Source organism: Carettochelys insculpta, chromosome 8 (genome assembly GCF_033958435.1).
Source record: "Carettochelys insculpta isolate YL-2023 chromosome 8, ASM3395843v1, whole genome shotgun sequence".
NCBI lineage: Eukaryota > Metazoa > Chordata > Testudines > Carettochelyidae > Carettochelys > Carettochelys insculpta.
Genome location: NC_134144.1, coordinates 21,545,158 through 21,566,002, shown reverse-complemented (window position 1 = coordinate 21,566,002; position 20,845 = coordinate 21,545,158). Strand labels below are relative to the sequence as shown.

Sequence of the window (20,845 nt, the reverse complement as noted above, 5' to 3'; positions counted from 1 at the left end):
TCTGTGTACTGTGCTTCTGGTTTGCTGTTCTGTCACTGTTCTGACAGTGGCTGGGCAGTCTGGCTGCTCTCTGTCAACAGAGCAGATTGACAGAGCGATCCGCTTTATTGCATGGCCACACTCTGCTAACAGAAGTTTTGTCAAAACGTATCTTCCAACAGTAACTTCTGTCAACAGATCACTCGAGTGCCGACATAGCCTGTGAGCATGAGTTGCATATCTTCCAAGGCGAACATTTTAGAAGAGGCCTCAGAAACACAGAGCACTTTTTATTATTATTATTATTATTATTATTATTCAGGCCCATTATTTAAGTATCTTTGTCAAGATAGGAAAATGACCCATAGGCCGTGTCTACACTAGCCAAAAACTTTGACATGGCCATGCAAATGGCCATCTCGAAGTTTACTAATGAAGTGCTGATATACATATTCAGCGCCTCATTAGAATGCGGGCGACCGCAGCACTTCAAAATTGACGCAGCTCGCCGCCGTGTGGCTCGTCCAGACGGGGCTCCTTTTCGAAAGGACCCCGCCTACTTCGAAGTCCCCTTATTCCCATCTGCTCATTGGAATAAGGGGACTTCAAAGTAGGCGGGGTCCTTTCGAAAAAGAGCCCCTTCTGGACGAGCCGCACGGCGGCGAGCTGCGTCAATTTCGAAGTGCTGCAGCCGCCCGCATGCTAATGAGATGCTGAATATGTACTTCAGCGCTTCATTAGTAAACTTCGAAATGGCCATTTGCATGGCCATTTCGAAGTTTTTGGCTAGTGTAGACATAGCCATACATAGCATCTCTTCTTAGCAGCATTTTATATAAGCAAAATGTAACACTAGTGCCATCCTGTGACAGATCTGCAATTCACACCTACTTAAATAATACCAATCACAGATTTTTCCATAGTTGCATAATTATTAGGAAGCTTTCGATTTAAATAGTGTTAAGTCTGAACACATTTTATCTATTATTGTTACAATACCTTAGATTGATGTAAATAAAATAGAATTAGGTGATTTTTTTCCAAGGTGTCTAGTCAGTTTTATAGTTTACCCCCTGCCTAGTCAGTTTCCAGTTTTGTTTCTACAGTCCTCTAACACAGCAACAAGGAGAGAAGCAACATTAAAAGAAAGTGAAGTTGTATGGTTAAACCACCAAAATTAGCAGGGAATTAAAGAGATCTGGGGAGGGTCGGTGTGGCACCAGAAACTAATATAAACTCACTTTTTTAAATTGACTATGCACCAAGGATCATATTCTGCATTCTCACTCTGGTGCAGTAACTGTCGTTCTTCAAGATGTGCATCCCTGTGGATGCTCTATCTCAGGTGCTGGAGAAGCTTCTAGAGCTGTAGTCAGCTGGACCACACAGGTGCTGCTGCCTCCCCTTGCCATATGCACTCTTTTGGTCACACATGCAGCCTGGCTCCTGCCAGTTTCTTGAAACAGCTCTGGAATCTGACAGATATGAAAGAGAGAGACTCCAGAGCAGGAAGGAGGGCTGGTTGTGAAGCATCCATGGGGACACACATCTTGAAGAATGACGGGTACTGCTCCAAGGTAAGTAACTTCACTTTCTCCTTCGAGTGGTCTCCTAGGGTGCTCCACATAAGGTGCCTGTGAATAAAGGAAGGAGAGGCAGAGTGATCATCTGTCACAGGATGATAGCATCACTGAGGCAAGGGAAGTGTTGCATGGCATAATGTTAGCATAATCGGTGTTGGATAGCATACTACTTTACAAACATGTTGTGGGAAGACCAGGTAGCAGCTCTGTAAAAGTCAGGGAAGAACACCATGAGGGAAGGCTGCCAATGTTGCCACAGCCCTTGTGGAGTGTGCTCTCCATGGTACTGGGAGTGGTATTCCCCTGGAGGATTAGCACTGCACTATACATGAAGTTACTAATTTTGCTACTCGCTGGGACAAGGATGGCTCAGCCTCGAACCGATCAGTGAGAGACACAAGAAGTCTATCAGTTTTTCAGAATGATTTAGTTCTGTCAATATGAAAGGCCAACACGCTCCACACGTCCAGGGTGTGCAGTGATGCTTCCCAGGGATAGGTGTGCGGTTTAGGGCAATACGAGGACAAGATAATGGGCTTCCTGAGATGAAAGTCTGAGCATACTTTAGGGAGGAAGGCGGGATGATGCCTGAGAATCCTTACTGAAAATTGAATAAGGAGGTACCACCATTACAGCCGAGATTCCACTGGGTCTGCATGCTGAGGTAATGACAAGAAGAAAGACCACCTTTCTAGTCACAATTTGTAGAGGTACAGTTGCTAACGGATCAGCACACACTGACTGACTGTCTGCAAGCACGGCAGCTCAGCTACCCAACCTGCCCTTTGTGGTCATGTAAGCTGGGCTCTATGACCATACTTCTGCATGCTCAGTGACTCAGCCCATGACCAAAGTTCTACAGGCACAGCGGCTCAGCCCCCTGACCTATCTTCTGTAGCCATGGCAGCTCAATCCCAGGACCAACCCACCATCCAACCTTCTGCAGGCATGGTGTCTCAGCCACTCTGCCCTACCTTCTGCGGGCACGGTGGCTCAGACCCCAGACAGACATTCTGCAGACACAATTGCTCAAGACCAAGACCAACCCTCTGTGGGCATGGTATTTTGGCCTCCCAACCAACCTCTGTGGACCTGGCAGCTCTACACCCTGACCAACCCTTTGCAGGAAGATGGGCACACACATCAGCTCCGCATAGTAGGAGGATAAATCCCTAGGCTTTTGGAGCCACTTTCCTCTCTGAGCAGCCCAGTCAGCAGCAGCAGCAGCACCCAGGCTAGGGAGAGGAAAGCCAGCCACACGAGACCTACAGAAGGATTTGTGCATGCACAGAGCATTGCAGCTGCAGCTGCACCTGCACTAGGGCTACATCTACATGTGAAGCCTACATCGAAGTAGCCTATTTTGATGTGGTGACATCGAAATAGGCTATTTCGATGAATAACGTCTACACGTCCTCCAGGGCTGGCAACGTCGATGTTGAACATCGACGTTGCGCAGCACCACATCGAAATAGGCACTGCGAGGGAACGTCTACACGCCAAAGTAGCACACATCGAAATAAGGGTGCCAGGCACAGCTGCAGACAGGGTCACATGGCGGACTCAACAGCAAGCCGCTCCCTTAAAGGGCCCCTCCCAGACACAGTTGCACTAAACAACACAAGATACACAGAGCCGACAACTGGTTGCAGACCCTGTGCATGCAGCATGGATCCCCAGCTGCAGCAGCAGCAGCCAGAAGCCCTGGGCTAAGGGCTGCTGCACACGGTGACCATAGAGCCCCGCAGGGGCTGGAGAGAGAGCATCTCTCAACCCCTCAGCTGATGGCCCCCATGGCGGACCCCGCTATTTCGAAGTTGCGGGACGCGCAACGACTACACAGTCCCTACTTCGACATTGAACGTCGAAGTAGGGCGCTGTTCCCATCCCCTCATGGGGTTAGGGGCTTCGACGTCTCGCCACCTAATGTCGATGTTAACATCGAAATAGTGCCCAACACGTGTAGCCGTGACGGGCGCTATTTTGAAGTTAGTGCCGCTACTTCGAAGTAGCGTGCACATGTAGACACGACTTAGGAGAGCTACCTCCACCTACCAGCACAGGTATAACACCTGCCCAGGGCAATAGTTCAGGCCACCATAAGCTCTTTAAGCTAATGCCGTCTACATGGGGTCAAGAAATCTCTGCAGCTAAGGTGAGCCACAAAGTTACCATATCAATGGAGCCATGTGAAGACCCTGAGAGACTTCCAATACTGTCAGAGGGCAGAAGGTGACCGGCTCACCACCACCCCTTCCCTGCCTCCTAGGCTTAATCCAGATAAGAATTACAACATCCTTTATTCCCAAGGTGTTTGCTCCGCTCACCAACTCCCCAGGCCCGGGCATCAGCAGCCCTGACTCTGGCACGTTAGTGACACCACTCAGAAATGCAGAGTCCGGCATAGAGCAATAACAGTACAGGTGGAAAAGTAGCGTCAAAAATTACCTCAGTAAAACTACAGCTGCTTTGGGGGAAATGTAATTAAATACATGGCACAGTGTCTGTGTGGACAGGCAGTGGAGTAAAAGTACAAGTATCACATCCTGATTGCACTCAGGCGCCTCTTCTGTACTTGTGCATTCTTAGTCGAGTAGTTTTCCAGCAGGATGTTCTGACCTACTTAATTACACCTTCCCCAACGCAGCTGTATTTTCACTCAAGTAACTTTTGCGGTACTTTTCCCACGCCTAAACGAGAGCGGACCGCAGGAACGCGCTGCGCATGCGCGTACTGCAATTTCCAGTCCCTCTTGTTTTCTTCTAGGAAGAGGCGGAACTAAACGCGGTGGGTTTAGGGAGGTCACTGAGCGTTTCCGGCCCTCACATGAATTAAGGGCGGAAGTGCCCGGAACGCTGTGCTGCGCGCTTGGGCAGGGACTCCGCCTTTCGCCCAGAGATAAGATGGCGGCATTTAAACGGAGGGCGGAGCCGGGGAGTGGTGGGCCAGTGCGACGGCGCTCGCGGGGGCGGGGTAGGGGTGAGAGGTCGAAGGTGAAAGGTTTCGCAGCGGGAAGATGGTGGCGCACCAGCCGCTCCGCGTGGTGCGCTGCGGCGGCAGCAAGTTGAGCGGCGCCAGGGCGGCGTTCTCCGCCGATGCCAAGTGAGGGGGGGTTAAGCGGGGAGGGGGTTGCGCGAGGTCGGGCACTGCAGATATCCGCCTCCTCGGCCCTTGGAGCCGGGCGTCACGCGGCCCCCGACCCGGCGGGGAGCCTGGTAGCCTCGCGGAGGGAGCGGGAGCCAACGGCTCCGGCCTGGGGGGTGCGCGCCACCGTGGGAGCTAAGGGCGCTTTGCGGGAGGAACTGCTGCTCCGGGGGGGGCCGGTCCGCGCCCCCGCGTAGCCCGAACAGCCCGTGGCAGGCGCCGCTTCCTGCAAGCCGGAGCGGGGTAGGGCAGTCGGGTGTGGGGAGCCGCCACTAAAGCGCGCGCCTGCGCCGTGGGGCTGGGGGTCCCCAGCTGCGGGCACCTCCGCCGTGCCAGGGTTGTGCGGGCGCTCCGCTGGGACAGCGGCAGCACTGAGGGACGCGGCGGAAGGTGCGTGTTTCCCCGCTGTTTTTCCAAACCACAACATTGACGGCACAGGGGATTCGGGGCGGTTGGCGACAGAGCCGGATTTTGAAAGGCTGAAACTTCCCCTGGGGCAGCCCTGCGTCTCAGCCTCGCAGCCGCTGTTGGCCACGCGCTCCAGCTACCGCTCGTGTGGTGGGGGAGGGAAGGAAAATGAAGGTTTCCGGCAGCTTGGCTGCACCCTAGAGGCAGGAGTAGTTCGGGGAGCCGTGGGAAGGGACAGCTGAGGACATCCGGCACTGCCTTGCGCTTTTCTGGCGTCTGCAGTTAGAGACTTTGAAAACACTTATAAAAGGTAGCAGGGAAGGATGGTCTAAAATAGCACATCAGGGTAAAGTGTTAAACTGAGGGGGTAGGAAGAGTTAAATTCTCCCTTTACTGGTGGAATACTGGAAGCCTGTTGGTGCATGGCTTGTTTTGGTTCAGGATGAATGGTGCATAAATAGTGTGTGGATAACTTTGAATGTATCTACTTTTTTCAGTCATGGGGGGCGGGGGGAATAGCTCAGTGGGTTGCACGTTGGCCTGCAAAACCCCAGGCCAGTCCTTCAGAGAGCCATTTAGGTATCTGAGGCAGATAGAAGAAGGAAAAAACAAACAAAACAAGAGATGGTGCCTGGTCCTGCCAAGAAGGCAGGGACTGGAGTCAATGACCTCCCAAGGTCCCTTCCAGTTCCATGGGATGTGTTATCTTCATTCATTAATTATATTTTAAAAGGGTCTGTCTACATTACAGTAGCGCAGCTCCAGCACTGAAGTTGTGCTGTTAGCGCAAATATACTACTTGCTTCAATGGAGAAAGGTTTTCTCCATTAGCATGTATAATCTACCTCCCCAAGAGGGTACCTACATCAGTGAAATAATTCTTCTACAGCTAGGGGTAGGTTGACCCAAGTATGACATGCAACTCACAACCCAGAGCAGCGTAGCCCTGCACGCTTCTCACAGGCCCCGATCCCCACTGCCTTTAACACACTTATTGTCTTCAACTAAAAAAAAAAAATGGAGACACTTCACCCTGACCTACTTTAGCAGTCATCTGCTCTGGAGAATAAATCTTTTCGTTAATTCTCAGCTTCCTGCCACAGGAAATCCGGGTCGGTGGTGCCTTTAAGGCTGCTGCACACGGCAACCATAGAGCCCCGCAGGGGCTGGAGAGAGAGTCTCTCAACCCCTCAGCTGATGGCCGCCATGGAGGAGCCCGCAATTTCGAAGTAGCGGGACGTGGATCGTCTACACACACCCTACTTCGACGTTATTGTGTTCACATTATTTATGTAGAGTGTTGTCTTAACACTAGTTTAACCATACATTCCTTCATTAAATCCAAAGACTGTGATGTTTGTACAGGTGTTCTAAACTTGGCTGAAAAGCTTGACTAAGCAATTTACAACATCCAGACAGTAACAAAACATTTGTAAGCATTTGATCACATTGGCAACCAAACTATGGGAATAGCAACTTCGACGTCTTGCTGCCTAACATCGATTTCAACGTCAAAAGAGCACCCGGTGCGTGTACACGCGATAGGTGCTATTTGGACGTTGGGCTGGCTACTTCGAAGTAGCCAGTTAGTGTAGACGTACCCGAAGCATCATATTTTTATCCAGAAATATCTTAGTCGCTCTGTCAGGTTAACTTTTTGTTTCATCATGTTTTTAGGTACCTTTTATGTACCTCAGGAGACTATGTGAAAGTGTACAGCACAGCTACAGAAGAATGTGTACACATCCTCCAGGGTCACACAAACCTGGTGACAGGAATTCAACTTAACCCTCAGAATCATATGCAGGTTGTTAATTTTTTATCGTTGAGAGTCTTGTCCAGCTCAGTTTTTCATTTCCTGATTTAGTTAAGGAAACAGGGCTTTAATTTGTCTGTGTCTACACTTGCATTCCTCTTTTGAAAGAGGCATGCAAATGAGAGAAGTCAGAAATGTAAATGAGGTGTACATTTACGTATTTGATGCCTCATTTGCATATTCTTTCAAAAGAGGAAAAGCAGTGTAGATGCTTTTTTGCAGGGGGTGGGTGGTAGGAAGGGTTCTTTCGAAGATGGGGTTTATTTTCAAAAGATCCGCATCCACACTGCTCTTCTTTTGAAAGAAGAATATGCAAATGAGGCCCCAGATATGTGAATCTGCACCTCACTTGCATTTTCAGTTTCTCTCATTTGCATTCCTCTTTCGAAAGAGGGAATGCAAGTGTAGACTCAGCCTAGGTGATGAGCTTTCGTGGGACAGACCCACTTCTTCAGATCAATAGCATTTCCAGTACAGACTGACAGTTATATAGCACAGAGGTCCAAAAAATGAAATAAAAACTGACAAATCATATACATGGAACTGAAAGGTGAGGGAGAGGGGAAGAGAAAGTGTCTTGCCTGAGATCGTTGTGAGTAGCCAAGGAAGGGAAACAGTCCTTGCAATGCATGAGATAACTGCTATTGAGATCAAGTGTTAATGTGTGGAATTTGAGCATGAACCCCAGTTCACCTATCTCCCTTTGTAATCTGCTGTTAAAGTCTCTTTGTAGAAGGCATATTCTCAGGTCTTTAACAGAACAGCCCACTCCACTGACATGCTCATTGGCAGGTTTATGTATATTAAGATTCCTAATGTCTGCTCTGTGCGCATTCATTCCTTGGCGAAGTGTTTGCCCCGTTTGTCCAATGTATATAGTCAAGGGGCATTGCTGGTACATGATGGCATACATAATATTGGTTGAGGTATAGGAGAATAAGCCTCTGATCTTGCAATTAATGCAGTTAGATCCGGTGATGGTATTTCCACAATAAATGTGTGGACAAAGTTGGCAACAGGGTTTATTGGAAGGAAAAGTTCCGAGTTTAGTATTACTGTGGAATGGCCTGTGGTTGCTAGTCAGAATTTTCGTTAGGCTAGGAGGTTGTCTGTGGGAGAGAACAAGCTTCTACCTAGTGCCTTCTGGAGTGTAGCATCATGTTCTAGTGTAGGTTGTAGATTTTTGGTGATGCACTGCACAGGTTTGAGCTGGTGACAGGAATTTAACTTAACCCCAGAACCATGTGCAGGTTGTTAAATCTTTGTCATTATGAGTCTGTCCAGCTAGGTTTTTGGTTATTTCCTGATTTAGGTAAGGAAACTAGGTTGTAGGTAATGACAAGTGATGTTCTGTTCCATTCTAGTGCAGGTTGTAGGTTTTTGATAATGTGCTGCAGAGGTTTGAGCTGGGGGCTATAGAAAATGACAGGTAGTGTTCAGTTATTGGCTGTTAGATACCATTAGATACCATCACTGGACATTAATTACAAGATCGGGGCTCATTTTCCTGTATCTCAACCAATGTTATATATGCCATCATGTGCCAGCAATGTCCCTCAAATGTATACGCGGGACAAACTGGCAAACACTTCACCAAAGAAAGAATGGGCACAGAGCAGACATTAGGAATCTTAATATGCATAAGCCTGTCTGTGCATTTCAGTGGAGTGGGCCAGTCTGTTAAAGACCTGAGAATATGCCTTCAACAAAGAGACTTTCACACCAGATTTCAAAAGGAGATGAGCATGAACTCCAGTTGACACAAATTCCACACATTAGCACTTAGTCTCAATAACGATAGCAATTATCTCATGCATTGCAAGGACTGTTTTACTTTCATTGGTATTCAAAATGATGCCAGGCAAGATACTTAGTATCTCTCCCCATAACGCCGCATCCCTTTCTGTTCCATGTATCTGATTTGTCAGTTTTTCTTTCTTTCTTTTTTTTTTTGGGTGACCTCTGTTATGTAACTGTTTAGTCTGTACTAGAAATGCTGTTGACCTGAAGTGAGTCTGTGCCACAAAAGCTCATCACCTAATAAATTATTTTGTTTGTCTTTAAAGTGCTGCATGCCTGCTGGTTTGTTTTGTGAGAATACGGGCTAACACAGCTACATCTCTGTTACTATTGAATTTGGCAGCAAAGGCCACAAAGTCATGTATTTTTGAGTGTCTGGGAATAATTATTTCTTTAACAATTGTTGATCTAGCTGCTGTTTACTGAGACTGAAACAGCAAATGCCCATATGAATTTATGGATTTGTTGCTGTAAACCATCAGATAACTACTGAGTGGCAACTTTTCTAAAAGCAGCGGTGGACAGATTGCATGTCTCAGGTTACTTAAAAATGCTATAATGGAACAACCTAACAATGTTTCCTTTAATATAGCATTTGTGCGTCTTTTGTATTTGCCAGTAATCTTCTACAGCAGAACATGTAGGACTTGATACGTCAGTATCTTGTGGCCCACTCTGTGCTAGCTATATAAATGGGATGGGAAAAGAAAAGAGTCACAAAACAACTGTGAAGCACACCCTAGTACAGGAGATATTCCAGGATTATATTCAGAGGAGGAGCAGGCTCTGCTAAACACCAACTATTTGTGGGGATGTGGAGGGTATTGTAATTGGTACAAAGCTTAGGAATTTCCTAATTAACCACTCAAGTGCCAGGTTCTGAGAAATTTGAGCGCACATTAATTCCAATGGTGGCAACAGCTTAAGTTTTGTCTCTGTATCCTCTCAGTATGAAATTTTTATCTTTAAAATTTTCAGCTTTAACTTTAAGTTTGAATGTGTACCTACAGAAGAAGAATTGAGGTGGTTTTGAGTTGGTTCTATTTGACTCTTTGTATTACTGTACAAAAAGTCTGGGCCCACCTGTAGAAGTGGGCTGTATCTATATTTCAAAGTTCTATGCATCGGTTATGCCTGTATATGCATTGTAAATGTGTGTATGTAGTCGCATGCTAGGTAGATTTAATGTGATAGTCAGATATGAAATAGGAATGCACACAGTCTCAAACTGGTCACACTCATCCCTCGTTAAACGAGTACTTTACTTACAAGTACTCTCTAAAACGAGGGACACACATACTTACCTTCGCTTACTAGGTGAGTGAACTCCCCCAACCCCACTAATATGAGCCTTGCCCCCCTCCCCGCAGACCCAGCCCGCCAAAGCCTGAGGCCCCTGCTGGCCTGTAGACCCAACCTGCAGCAGCCTGACCACCCTCTACCAGTTCCATGGTTCCAGCCCACCACTTCCTGAAACTCTTCCCCCCCAGCCCCGCAGACCCAACCCACTGTAGCCTGACATACACCCCACTCCCTGACGCCAGCTCCGCAGCCCCAACCCACTGCAGCCTGAACCTCCCACCTGCTGCACGGACCCAACCTGCAGCAGCCTGAACCTCCCCATGGACCCAATACGCCCCATCCACCCCACGGACCCAACTGCCACCAGGTTTTAACCCTCCCTGTTGTTCATAGCCCCAAACTGCCCCTGGCCTTTAGCCCTCCCTACCCCCCACCCCAAACCCGAGGTTCACTTACCTTTCAAAAACAGCACCACATGCTGCTACTCCTTTGCCGAATTAGGAGCACTTGGAATAAATCAGTGATTTTTACATGTATTTTAATGTGGATTTAGTGTCCCTCTTACAAGTTTTTGCCTATGAGCAGAAGGTTGGGAACCAGTTGTGCTCGTATAGTGAGGGATGAGTGTATCTCAAAAGTGTACGTCAAATTAGGATATCAGCATGTCTCTTTTGTTAGTCGTTTGGAGCTTGAAGCTTAGAACTTTTGAACATCCAGCCACTTTTGTGTCCAACTTGAGGGTCTCGTTTAGTGTAAAATCTTGATGCTCGTGGTTTGCTTTGCTATTTGATTATTTTTCATAACTTATTTTTCTTTTCCAGCTTTATTCTTGCTCTCTGGATGGCACCATTAAACTCTGGGACTTCACAGATGGAATTCTCATTAAAGTATGTCGATATACTTTTCTGTCACAGCTGTTCATTGATTCCATAGCAGTTCTCTCTTGGCCATCAATTAAACACATACTAGAGCTGAGCAAAAGATGTCAGGTCAGATTCAGGGTTTAAGAAGCTTTTAGTGGAACTGAATAAACTTGGTGTCAAAAGCCGTGCTTGTTAGTATTTTGTCTCTAAGCAGGCATCTCATTCCAAGGACAGGAGAAATTTGCTGACCCTTGACTAGGGCCTGCAGTGGTATTTTTTATGACCCTTAGCTAACGAAGCATGCAGTCTCTTCTTAGCCAGAGTGTTAACCTTCTGATAAATATTCAGTACGCTATCAGTGTTGTGAAGATGAAGCCTAGGAGAGAAACTGTCAATATTTTTCCCCAACAGTTGTGAAAGGAAGGATTATATTCACAAAGATATCTGACTTTTGTGAATGCTGTAGCTTTTTTGTTCTCCCTTACTCATTTTAGTTACTGGATTTGCTCTAGCAGCCCTTCTCTGTCTTGACTCTCTGGATACTCAGTTTGCATGTCTTTCTCTGCCCCACTCAGGAGTGGATGGGGTGGGCAGTTTTCACATAACTGAAGTGATACCCTAGTATTTCATTTTACATTCAACTTCACATGCAATGTTTTCTTTCATGAGCCACATCTCACAATAGTCCAATTCCGTCACTGCTTGCTTCTCAGAATGTTTATTTCTAAGAGTGGCCAATAGCTTTACAAGCTACCTTTCTTTGGTCCAAGGATAACAGTTTGAAGGCTGTTCCAATGCATACAAACGACCTTGGGACTAAAGCCTGATTGAGGGAAACTGTAAAAAGATGCAGACAGATATGTGCTGAGATGTATTTTGCCACTCATCTGAGCAGGAACAATGAGTGTTAAGGTAGCATTTACACACCCGTTGCAGTTCTTGATTTCAGACTGTGTGCTCAATGTGCACCTAGGAGATGTAATCTTGGGCTGCTGTAGTTTCCAGCTGTGTCCTACTGATCCTGAGCTGAGAAGAACTGCTGTGGAAGAGAAGTAAGCTCCCTCCATCTCCCACCCCACTTCATAGTAGAGGCTGGAGTGTTACCTTTAACCTGCCTAGTAATTTGGTGTTTCACACTACAGATACTACTAAACAATGCTATCAGAAGCTTTTGTTCTATAATTGGGTTACCAGCCAAAAGAGGTTTGCTTTGTTTTTGTTTTTTTTGATTTTGACTTCAAATTGAAAATGATCGGCTACAAACTTTTATGAAACATGCTTGAAAAAGCAATGTGGCTCATGATGAAAAAAATCTCCTGATAAAGTGGCAATCTCCCTGCTGTCTGACCACAGGAGAACTTAGGCATAATTGACAATTGCTCAGCTAACATGAAGTTCACATTTCTTAACCACTTTGTTGTCTTTCTTCAGACTTTTGTTGTTGGATACAAACTTTTTGCATTGTATATGCTTGCTGATTCTGAGGGTTCAGTATTCATTATAATTCCAAAGAAAAATGAAGACGCTTCAGGTATGGTATAATTAAGTTCAGTTTGTACTTCGCTGCAGTGTAATTTTAAGTACAGTTGTATGTTTAAAGGTACTCTGCTAACTTAGTTTAGGCCCTTTTATTGTTTATAATTCTTTGCCCTGGCCCCCAGAAGAAAACATTTATAAAATCTGATCGATTCTGTTGATATGAGAAGTTTTATTAAGCCCTTCCATTGGTATAGAGTGGACTCCAGATGCAACAATATTTTGTTGGTACGCTTGACCAGAATTTATCCAGCTTGGTTTCACTGTCCATGCTGAATGAAATATATAAAAGTGTGCCAACAAGAGAAGGTAGAGAGTGAATTATCTGCAGTCTTATTACTAAAGCACATTGTAAGAAAGAGGTTTTTTTTAAAAACATTATTTTGCAGGAGTCCTATAATAGGTAAAATAACCATTGCTGTATTCGTAGCATTTTGTATCTTGTTGAAACTGGATTTAGTATTTTCATTTTTTATATTTTGATTGTGTCAAATCTTAACCTTAAACTTTCAGGCACTTCTGCTGTACTTAATGTTAGAGACACAATTTAACTATCTATATCTATATTTAAACCTAAATATATCCTGAGGTCATGCTACCATATTAAAAGCTATCACTCTATGAGTATCAGTTAAGGCTAGCAAGAAAATAAGAACCTTTGTTTTATGGAAAACTTAGTGGTTTCCATATATCATTCCAGTTTGCATCAGGACAAAAAACTAAATTCTTAAAAATTGTTCATGCCCACATACCCAATAGCAACTTACCAGGCATATGGAAGACCCAGGTTCTTGCTCTGTTTTTACAGAGACTTTCTGTTTCAACGAATGAGCATTTTCCAGTTGAAAAAACATGATGGAAAAAAATTGACCAGTTGTAGTATTGACACATTATTCAGAGCCTGAGAAAACAGAGATGTATATTTCTTCACTTGCATGATAGGCCTTTCAATGCCACTTCAGAAAGAGAACTAATTTATGTAATTAGGTTTGGTTTCTTCATGTTACGCGGGAAACTACTAGAAAAATCTGGATCTCATACCTGGGTTTGGTTTGGCATAGACAAATCAGAGAATTTTAAAGGTGTTAGAACTTCAGCCATAAGTATGCATCAAGTATGCATCCGAAACAACACTGAAAGGAGCTAGTGTGCGTTTTATAGTCTGAATAAGAGGTGCACCCACATATATGTACTATAGCATCATCCACAAAGTTATTTTATTAACCAGTTTTTATTTGACCAGATTCGTTCCAGCTTGTGTCTGTGAAACTGCCAAAAACACCAGACCAGGAAGTGGAAGCCAAGGATCTGTCTTTGATTTTGGATGATATAGGCCGGTCGCCCAAATGTACTGCGTTTGGAAGAGAAGTATATTTACCTTTTCAGCTGTTTTTCTTCCATATAACATGTATTAAACCACATTTTGTTTAGTCTGGTATACAAAAAAGTATGATTAATCAAGTAATTGTTCAAAGAAATAATGATTCCATATAGTGTGTCCTTGCTATGCGAGCCTAGTAAGAATCAAAACCAAGCAGCAAAAATGATTTATTTGGTGATGAGCTTTCATGAGACGGACCTGTCCTGGATCTGATGAAGTGGGTCTGTCTCATGAAAGCTTTTCACCAAATAAATCATTTTGCTAGTCTTTAAAGTGCTACATTTTTGCTGCTGTGTTGTTTTGTTGGAGTGCAGACTAACACAGCTACCTCTCTGTTACTAGTACAAATCATGACTTTTTCCCTTAACTGCAAATCACTGATCATGAAAAGCTTGCCTCAACTAATTTGACGTCTGGTACCACTATTCTTTATAATTTCATAAAAATATAATAAAATCAGGATTACTGATGAGTTGCAAAAATATGGCTGCTTCTTCGAGTGTCCCCGTGGGTACTCCACAATAGGCGTCGGGCTCGCCTGGCGCCGCAGATCGGATCTTCCAAGCAGTTTCTGCCAGACCACGCATGTGCCGGCGCGCGCTGCTCGCTTGCGCGCTCCTGGCCATGTGCGCGATCCGGTCCCCGCCAGTTCCTCTTAACCGCCGTCGGCTGCAGACGGAATCCGAACTAGGCTAAGGCCAAGTTAGCGTATTCAATGGTTTTAACTGTTTTTTCTTTAAAGTTTTCAAGTTCTTAGGCTACTGCAAGTTAGCCAGTTGTTTTTTGCAAAACAACAAGCGGGACGGCATTCAGTCCAGTCCCAGTAACAAGCGGAACACTGGAGGCCAGGAGCCTAGGGCCATCAGCCCTCCTGTCGCGGCAGGCTATCGGAGAAGGGGAAAAACAGCACAGAGAAGGTGCTATAAGTACCCATTAACAACTGAAAGACTCACCAACAATGTCCTCTTCAGGATTTAAGAAATGGGAGTCCTGCCGAGAGGCAATGCCAGTGTCTGATGGGCACAGTCTCTGCATAAGGTGCCTGGGGGAATCCCATGTCATGCAGAAATGCTCCTTCTGTGCAAAACTAACAGCCAGAGCAAGGAAGGACAGGGAGATGCGGCTTAAAATGCTGCTCTTCGACAAGGCCCTCCAGCCAGACGTGCCGGAGCGGCCGCAGCAGGAGAGACCTTCCGGGGCCCATAAAAGGAAAGCCGCCTCCCTCACCCCATCAGCACAAAAATTGAGGAAAGCCTCCCCAGCCCGATCCCTGCCAGCAGCAACAGCGAGCGGGATGGGAGGAGCGCGCAGCCCCCAGCCGCAGCAACAGCTGATTGGCGGCAGCACGGAGAGCCACGTGGAGGCGGCTCAGCCTCCAATAATCAAACAGCCGCCCCGCACCGCAGGCAGGGCGGTGGCTAAACAAGCGCCGGTACCGGCAGCACCGCAAGCAGCAGCACCGACCCCCGGGGAACCGGCGGTGCAGAGCGCGCAGGCATGCAGCCTGCAGGCACCGGAGGACACCGCCCGTGCGGCACCGCCCATGAGGGTGCCGAGCACGGCACGGACGGGGCCGAGATCCCCAACATGCCAGGGGGCGGAGTTACCTCCTCAAGGGAGGGGGAAGGCTGCATGCAAAACGAGGCACCGCAGCCCCTCTCCAGACAGGGCTGCGGAGTTGCTTTCTTTCAGCCCTCCGCTTATGCTGCAGACTCCAACCAGAAGGCAGGGATCCCCCCTAGCCTACCCGGAGCCCCCGTCTCCATTTTTACAACCAGCCTCGCCCTGGCTGTGACCACCTTCACCCTTCTTGGGGTTTGAGCCGCTGGAATACTATCCAGAATCGCTCTCTCTAGTGTCCCAGATCTCTCGACGATCTCGCTCCCCCAGACGCAGAGGGTATGCACCAAGGGAGTGGTCTAGGTCACCTTCCCAAGAACAGTGCCTATACTGCCATGGTCACCCCATCACGCGGGGCATAGACATCACCGGCAATCTACCAGGGAAAGATCCCCACAGACGATCTCGTATCCCTGAGGGCAATCGCGAACGGGGACAGAGACTCAAGTATCTCGGGGGACTGGTTATGGAACCCCGAGATTTTCCCTCGCAAGCCTCTAGTGAGAGGGTGTACCATCACCAACAGGAACCGGAAGGGTCCAGAGAGGCGTACCCTAGTGGTTTCTCGCTCTCCTCCCCGGACGAGGCTACGGCCCCGGGGCACGTCCATCCTCCGGACGATCTCAAACAGTTTCAAGAGCTGTTTAAGAGGGTGGCCTTCACGCAAGGCATCCAGACAGCAGAGGTGCAAGAGAAACACCATAAGCTCCTCAAAAATCTGAGACCTCCGGCCTCCTCCAAAATAGCAATACCGCTTGATGAAGCAATCTTGGAGTCCGCCACTACGATATGGCAGACCCCTGCGACTATTCCGCCTGTCCACAAGAGAGCGGATAAGAAATACTTCGTGCCAGCGAAGGGCATGGAGTTCTTGTTCAGCCACCCACAACCAAATTCCTTAGTGGTGGAGTCGTCGCAACAAAAATCAAAGACATCTCAATTCAAGATGGGGAACAGACAAAGATGTCAAGAAGCTAGAGCTGTTCGGCAGAAGGGTCTACTCCTCCTCCACTCTACTGTTGCGAATGGCAAATTACGCAGCGCATTTAGCGAACCATAATTTTGACAACTACACTAGGTTAACCTCCCTCACGGACTCGCTTCCAGAGGACAAGAAACCGGTGCTCAAGGCCATCGTGCAAGAAGGCTACGCGGCCTCGAGGACGGGAGTTCAGATCACCCTGGATGTTGCGGACACAGCAGCACGTTCCACAGCTACGGCAGTGGTGATGCGAAGGGAGTCCTGGCTCCAGACTTCGGGTATACCGAGGGATCTGCAGGCAAAATTAGTCGATCTTCCCTTCGACTTGCAGAAGCTGTTTGCCGAATCAACTGACTCAGTCCTTAATTCCATTAAAGATTCAAGAGCCACACTTAGAACCCTGGGGATTTACACCCCTCCATACAGAAAGAAAAAGTACTACCCTCAACAAAGACGGTACCAGTACCAGCAACAGCGTCCCCAGTACCACAGGGGTTACGAGCAAGGGTGACATCAACAGCACCAGCAGTACAGAACTCCCAGGCGACGTTCACAACAGAGCCGCGCGTCCTCGGGGCAGGGCCAAAGGCCACAAGTTTGACACACAGATCCAGGGCTGCGCCATCACTACCATCGCACAAGGTCATCCGAAACGGCTATTCCACCATCGCCTCCGACCATTCTACGACCAGTGGCAAAGGATCACCACAGACAAATGGGTGCTGGAGATCATAGCCACGGGGTACGCCATCCCCTTCCAGTTGCTCCCACCTCCAGGAGGCCTCCCACGTAGCGAGGCTCAAGCAGGAGGTAGACCATCTCATGCTCATAGGGGCAGTGGAAAGAGTGCCAGAGCAACTGCAAGGAAAAGGGTTCTACTCGAGGTACTTCCTCACGGAGAAAAAGACAGGAGGCTGGAGGCCCATCTTAGATCTTCGAGGCCTCAACCGGTACCTGCGCAAGCAACGTTTTCGGATGATCATAATCGCCTCTATTCTTACGGCACTGGACGATGGAGATTGGTTTGCAGCCCTCGATTTACAAGACGCGTATTTTCACATAACTATCCATCCGGCTCACCGGCGATTCCTCCAGTTCATGGTAGGCAAAGAACATTTTCAATACAAGGTCCTACCGTTTGGCCTCTCCTCGGCCCCCAGAGTCTTCACCAAGACCTTGGCAGTGGTGTCAGCCTACCTGCACAGACGGGGTATTTATATTCCCGTATCTGGACGACTGCCTACTCAAAGGGGCCTCGAAGGAGGAGGTACTACGCATGATACGCGTCACAGCAGGCACGTTCTCTTCGCTCGGCCTGATTATCAATCTGGCAAAATCCAAAGATAGACCCCACACAGGACATAGAGTTCATAGGGGCACGCATAAATTCTATTACAGCGAGAGTATATCTACCAGAGACTCGCTTTCGGGCCATCGGCTCCCTCGTGCAGGTCATCACCTTCAGCCCTACGGTGCCAGTCCTGACGTGCTTACAGCTGCTGGCCCACATGGCAGCGGCGACGTTCGTAGTACAGAACGCCAGGTTACACATGCGCAGCATGCAGCACTGGCTGGCGAGCGTATACAAACCGGCAGCACACACCGTTCACAGGGTGGTGTCACCCACAGCAGAGGTGCGCAAATCCCTGCAATGGTGGGTAAACCCCAAGAACTTGCTAACAGGGGTACCCTTCCACCAACCACAAATATCGGTTTTTCTTACTACAGATGCCTCCCTCATAGGGTGGGGAGCACACATGGGCGAAGAGGTGACTGAAGGGCTGTGGTCCTCCACTGAGCAGTCACTGCACATAAATATACTGGAGCTCAGAGCAGTGTTCAACGCCTGCAGACACTTTCGTGACCATATACAAGGCAAAGTTGTCGGGATCAGTACTGACAATACCTCCATGTTTTTTTAAACCGGCAAGGAGGAGCTTGGTCCCGTGCCTTATGTGCGGAAGCAGTCCGGTTATGGAACTGGTGCATCGCCAACAATACAATCTTGAAAGCCTCGTACTTACCAGGCGCTCACAATGTGAAGGCAGACCAGCTGAGCAGGCGTTTTGCACTCACGCATGAGTGGCAGATCCGTCCCGATCTGCTACGACCGATTTTCCACGCATGGGGTTTTCCCCAGATAGACCTGTTTGCCACTCAACACAACAAGAAGTGCCCACGATTCTGCTCCAGGGCAGGACTGGGACGGGGGTCCCTGGGGGACGTGTTCGCGATCTTGTGGAGGGGCCCCCTGCTTTACGCTTTTCCTCCCACAGTGCTGATCCACAAAGTCTTGCAGAAAGCCAGGAGGGAAGGAGCCTGAATGATCCTGATAGTCCCAACGTGGGATCGACAGCAATGGTTCCCCCTACTCCTGCGCATGTTGGACCGTCCACCGATGCCTCTTCCGGTGGCGCCGGATCTGCTCACGCAAGCCCAGGGGTCCATAGTGCATCCGCACCCCCAAGGCCTGTGGCTACAAGCATGATTAATCCATGGCTCAGCTCCCTAGAGAGCACATGCACGGAGGAAGTGCAGCAAGTCCTAGAAAATAGCAGGATAACTTCCACCAGGAAGGCCTACAAGCAGAAATGGACTCGCTTCACGGCATGGTGTTCTACCAAACAGCTGGCCCCCCTTTCGGTGCCTATACCTGTAATATTAGAGTATTTACTGGACCTCAAGAGAGGAGGACTCTCACTATCCTCGTTAAAGGTCCACCTTGCCGCTATTTCGGCGTTCAGACACGAGGAGGAAGGGCACACGGTGTTCACCCATCCCATGGATACCAGGTTCCTCAAAGGGTTGGTAAACCTATACCCCCCTCAGAAACCACTTCCACCTTCGTGGAACTTGGACCTGGTGCTTAACGTGCTAACAGGACCACCGTTCGAGCCCTTGGCCACGGTTTCCCTCCGCCTCCTTACGATAAAGACGACCTTTCTTCTCACAATTACGTCAGCTCGCAGGGTGAGCGAGCTTGCGGCAGTTATGGCAACGCCACCGTGCACTGTTTTTCCAAGGAGGCGGTAACCATACGGCTGCATCCAGCCTTTGTTCCCAAGGTTTCTTCTGAGTTTCACATTAACTAACCTATTGTTTTACCCTCGTTTTATCCAAAGGCTCAACTCTAACAAAGAGGTGCACCTACACCTCCTGGACGTGAGGAGGGCGCTAGCCTTCTATGTAGACAGGACCAAGTCCTTCCGGAAAACGGATAGACTCCTAGTCTCTCTCGCTCCCAAATCGAAAGGACAAGGTCTCTCTTCGCAGAGAATCTCGAAGCACATCGTATCCTGCATAAAAATGTGCTACGAACTCAAAAAGACTCCTTTACTGGCCACTCCCAGGGCTCATTCCACTAGGGCGGTGGCGGCATCAACAGCCTTTTTCAAGGGCGTTGCGCTAAAAGACATTTGCAGAGCGGCGACCTGGTCATCCTATGATACCTTCGCCAAACATTAAGCCCTTCACAGGGTATTCCAAGAGGATACCCGTCTCTCAACAGCGGTCCTCTCAGGGACAAGCTGCACAAAATCCGATTACCCACCTCCTATCTTGGGTTACTGCTGGGTAGTCACCTATTGTGGAGCACCCACGGGGACACTCGAAGAAGAAAGACAGGTTACTCACCATAGTAACGGTGGTTCTTCGAGATGTGTCCCCGTGGGTGCTCCACCACCCGCCCATCCTCCCCGCTTCGGATCTCTGTTTAGTGTTTTGCAGGAGCATCCGAGGCAGTTGGTCAAGGAACTGGCGGGGATCGGATCGCGCACGTGGCCAGGAGCGTGCAAGGGAGCGGCGCGCGCTGGCGCATGCGTGGTCCGGCAGAAACTGCTTGGAAGAGCCCGACACCTATTGTGGAGCACCCACGGGGACACATCTCAAAGAACCACCGTTACTACGGTGAGTAACCTGTCTTTACCACACAACTGCATTTAATTAGGGGAAAAAGTGAAAGAAAACTGCAGAATTTCAAGCACTTAATCCAGTAGAATGCCTCTTTCTTTATAAAGAAGAGAACCACAATTATTGTGCTAGGCATATAGTATATTTTGGCCTTGGCTGTGTCTACACTAGCCCCAAACTTCGAAATGGCCATGTAAATGGCCATTTCGAAGTTTACTAATGCAGTGCTGAAATACATATTCAGCGCCTCATTAGCATGCGGGCGGCTGCAGCACTTCGAAATTGATGCGGCTCATCCCGACAGGGCTCCTTTTCGAAAGGATCCTGCCTACTTCGAAGTCCCCTTATTCCTGTCTGCTCACAGGAATAAGGGGACTTCGAAGTAGGCAGGGTCCTTTCGAAAAGGAGCCTTGTTGGGACGAGCCGCGCGGCAGCGAGCCGCGTCAATTTCAAAGTGCTGCAGCCGCCCGCATGCTAATGAGGCGCTGAATATGTATTTCAGCACTGCATTAGTAAACTTCG

At 48.2% G+C, this 20,845-nt stretch overlaps 1 protein-coding gene across 2 annotated transcripts in view; it reads left to right on the top strand.

The window, feature by feature from the left end:
• The first annotated feature begins 4,556 nt into the window (after positions 1-4,556).
• The window catches only part of WDR75 (WD repeat domain 75), a 51,290-nt gene continuing 35,001 nt past the window's right edge, over positions 4,557-20,845 (top strand). The window contains exons 1-5 of one of the 2 annotated variants that reach the window (XM_075000723.1): positions 4,557-4,664; positions 6,792-6,921; positions 10,854-10,919; positions 12,327-12,426; positions 13,675-13,799. In XM_075000723.1, coding sequence (XP_074856824.1) covers positions 4,579-4,664; positions 6,792-6,921; positions 10,854-10,919; positions 12,327-12,426; positions 13,675-13,799 — 507 coding nt within the window. In that variant the 5' untranslated portion in view covers positions 4,557-4,578. The remainder of the gene's footprint in view (positions 4,665-6,791; positions 6,922-10,853; positions 10,920-12,326; positions 12,427-13,674; positions 13,800-20,845) is intronic. The other variant, XM_075000724.1, reaches the window with a different exon arrangement.